Genomic DNA, 2166 nt, shown 5'->3' on the forward strand with positions numbered 1-2166 from the left:
CATTATTTGAATATTACAGGTGTGTAAACTCAGCAAAATATTCTAAAAGAGTCCAGTAGTCCATAATAGTATTGGGTCTTCTACTTCACTGGCAATGTCAGAAATTGTTGACCTGAGTCCCCTACTGAAAATGACTTTCACACACCCTTTCATTTGCCGAAGACTCCACCTGAAATCTGCATTGGAGTGTGCAGCGTCCCTGTATTTTGCTCTAAAGTCCAACAAGGCCTTGATGCAATGTCATCTGTCAGCATGCGCAACAGTTTATTCCCCTACATCTACACACAGACATCTGCTGCACTTACACACACACTGGCACTGAGAGGGCTCTTCTGGGACAGGCCTGACCTCCACTGAACCTCCTCTGGACACGGCACAGAGACAGCTTTCAAGCTGTGCAGCCTTAGTGCGAACCCCCAAATTCTGCCTTCCTCCTAAGCCCTTAGGGTTCCCTTACCTTGACTTGCTCATTAGAGGTGACAGCACAGAAAACAATCTCTGTGAATCCTTGGGATGGGAACATACGGAAACAGATACCACCAATGACACGGCCATCTTTAATTAACGCAAGAGTTTTGTGTTTCCTGAAAAAATAAGATTAAGTCAAAATTTGAAAAAAATAAAAATAAAAATTAAATAAATAAATTTAAAAAAAAAAGATTAAGTCAAATTTTGATCTATCTTTTTTGTATAAATATACCTTGGGGAGTATTCTCAATGCCCAGAAACCCAAGGTAGGGGTCAGGGGAAGAGCACAAAGTTGTGGTCAAATGTGCCATACATTTCTGAAGGGTTTATTCTTACTCAAAAACATTATGGAAAAGAACACAAATTCACATGGACCATTTGCCAAATCTTGAATTATGGAATCCTAGCAGACCTCTCTGTAAAAAATGTTAGTTTTTACACTGTTACTTTCCTAAAAAGCAATGGATTTTATAATGTTAACAGTTCTTATATCCCAGTAATTCTTCCTGTTTACAGACCTGGGCAACAATAGAACCTAGTTAAGACACCAAAACCAAGAATGTCTGAACTATGCAAACAGCAAGACATGTTTTTTAAAAATGTATTTGGTTGTTATATAAGGTCTCACTACACATCTCAGACTCATAGTGACCCTCCTGTTTTCAGCCTCCCCAGCACTGGGATTACAGGCTTGTGCCACTAAGCCTGGACTCTACGACCAGCTCAGTCCACCCTGGGGGTGGCATGCGGTGCTGGGGATCAAATTGGTCCCTAAGCTTGCCTAAACAGGTGCTTTAGTACACTGAGCTATCCCACCGGCCCACAGTGAGCCATCTTGCTGTTTCTATTCTTTCATTGCTATAATGAAGGAAGCACATGACACTTATCAGCAGTTTAAAATAGTAAGCTTCACTGCTACTAACAAGAATACTGACAACAGAATACCATTCTCTGACAAAATTAAACAAAAAAGGAAGACACAAATGAACGACTATTTTGTATCTGTATGTTCAAAATAGTTAAGATAGATACTCAACTGCATTCTCTTGGATCACTGAATAGAGAGACTTGTTCTAATAGCGTTTGTGGACAGATTATCATGTCTGCATCTTGTACAATGAATAACCACTAAGACAACAATATGCAATGTATTAATTAGTGAAACTGTGCTTGTAATTGGTTTTGAAGAAGAATACTTACAAACTGTTCAAAAATCAGTGCTTTGGGGCACAAACATGGTCTTGCCTTGTACCCACAACATACCAGGAAGCTACAGCCTCTGGTAGAAGGCTATGAATGACTCAAGAAGGAAGAGAAGGCTCCACTCACGGGTCGAAGACCAGCCGCGTGATGTACTCCTTCGGCATTCGGGGCAGCTGGTGGGAGAACACGTTCTGAAGGCCCACCAGCCACATCAGGATCTTCTTGTTTGGTTTCTGGTTCAGGGAATTGCCAACCACGTGAAACTCAATCACACCCCTGCGCTCCTCCAGTCTCGCCGCCTCGTCCCTGGCTGAATGTGCTGACAAAAAATTGGTCTGCAAAGCAAGACGCAGGGAAAGCTATGTCGGGCTGTTCTTTGAAGACACTGGGATGGGGCAAATCAAAGCTTCTTTTTAAAGGTACTTAACACACACACATGGGGACACAAGGGCGTGTGTACAAGCACACACGTAAGTTACAAAGACAAACCAGGAA

At 42.0% G+C, this 2166-nt stretch overlaps 1 protein-coding gene across 3 annotated transcripts in view; it reads right to left on the minus strand.

Annotated features, from left to right (window-relative positions):
- The window catches only part of Kat2b (lysine acetyltransferase 2B), a 103672-nt gene that overhangs the window by 22180 nt on the left and 79326 nt on the right, over positions 1-2166 (minus strand). For all 3 annotated transcript variants that reach the window (XM_023708442.1, XM_023708441.1, XM_023708443.1), the window contains 2 exons: positions 1798-2006; positions 458-584 (listed from right to left, as the gene is read on the minus strand). In XM_023708442.1, the coding sequence (XP_023564210.1) occupies positions 458-584; positions 1798-2006 (336 nt within the window). The remainder of the gene's footprint in view (positions 1-457; positions 585-1797; positions 2007-2166) is intronic.

This window comes from Octodon degus, unplaced genomic scaffold (assembly GCF_000260255.1).
Source record: "Octodon degus isolate 3935 unplaced genomic scaffold, OctDeg1.0 scaffold00361, whole genome shotgun sequence".
Classification (NCBI taxonomy): domain Eukaryota; kingdom Metazoa; phylum Chordata; class Mammalia; order Rodentia; family Octodontidae; genus Octodon; species Octodon degus.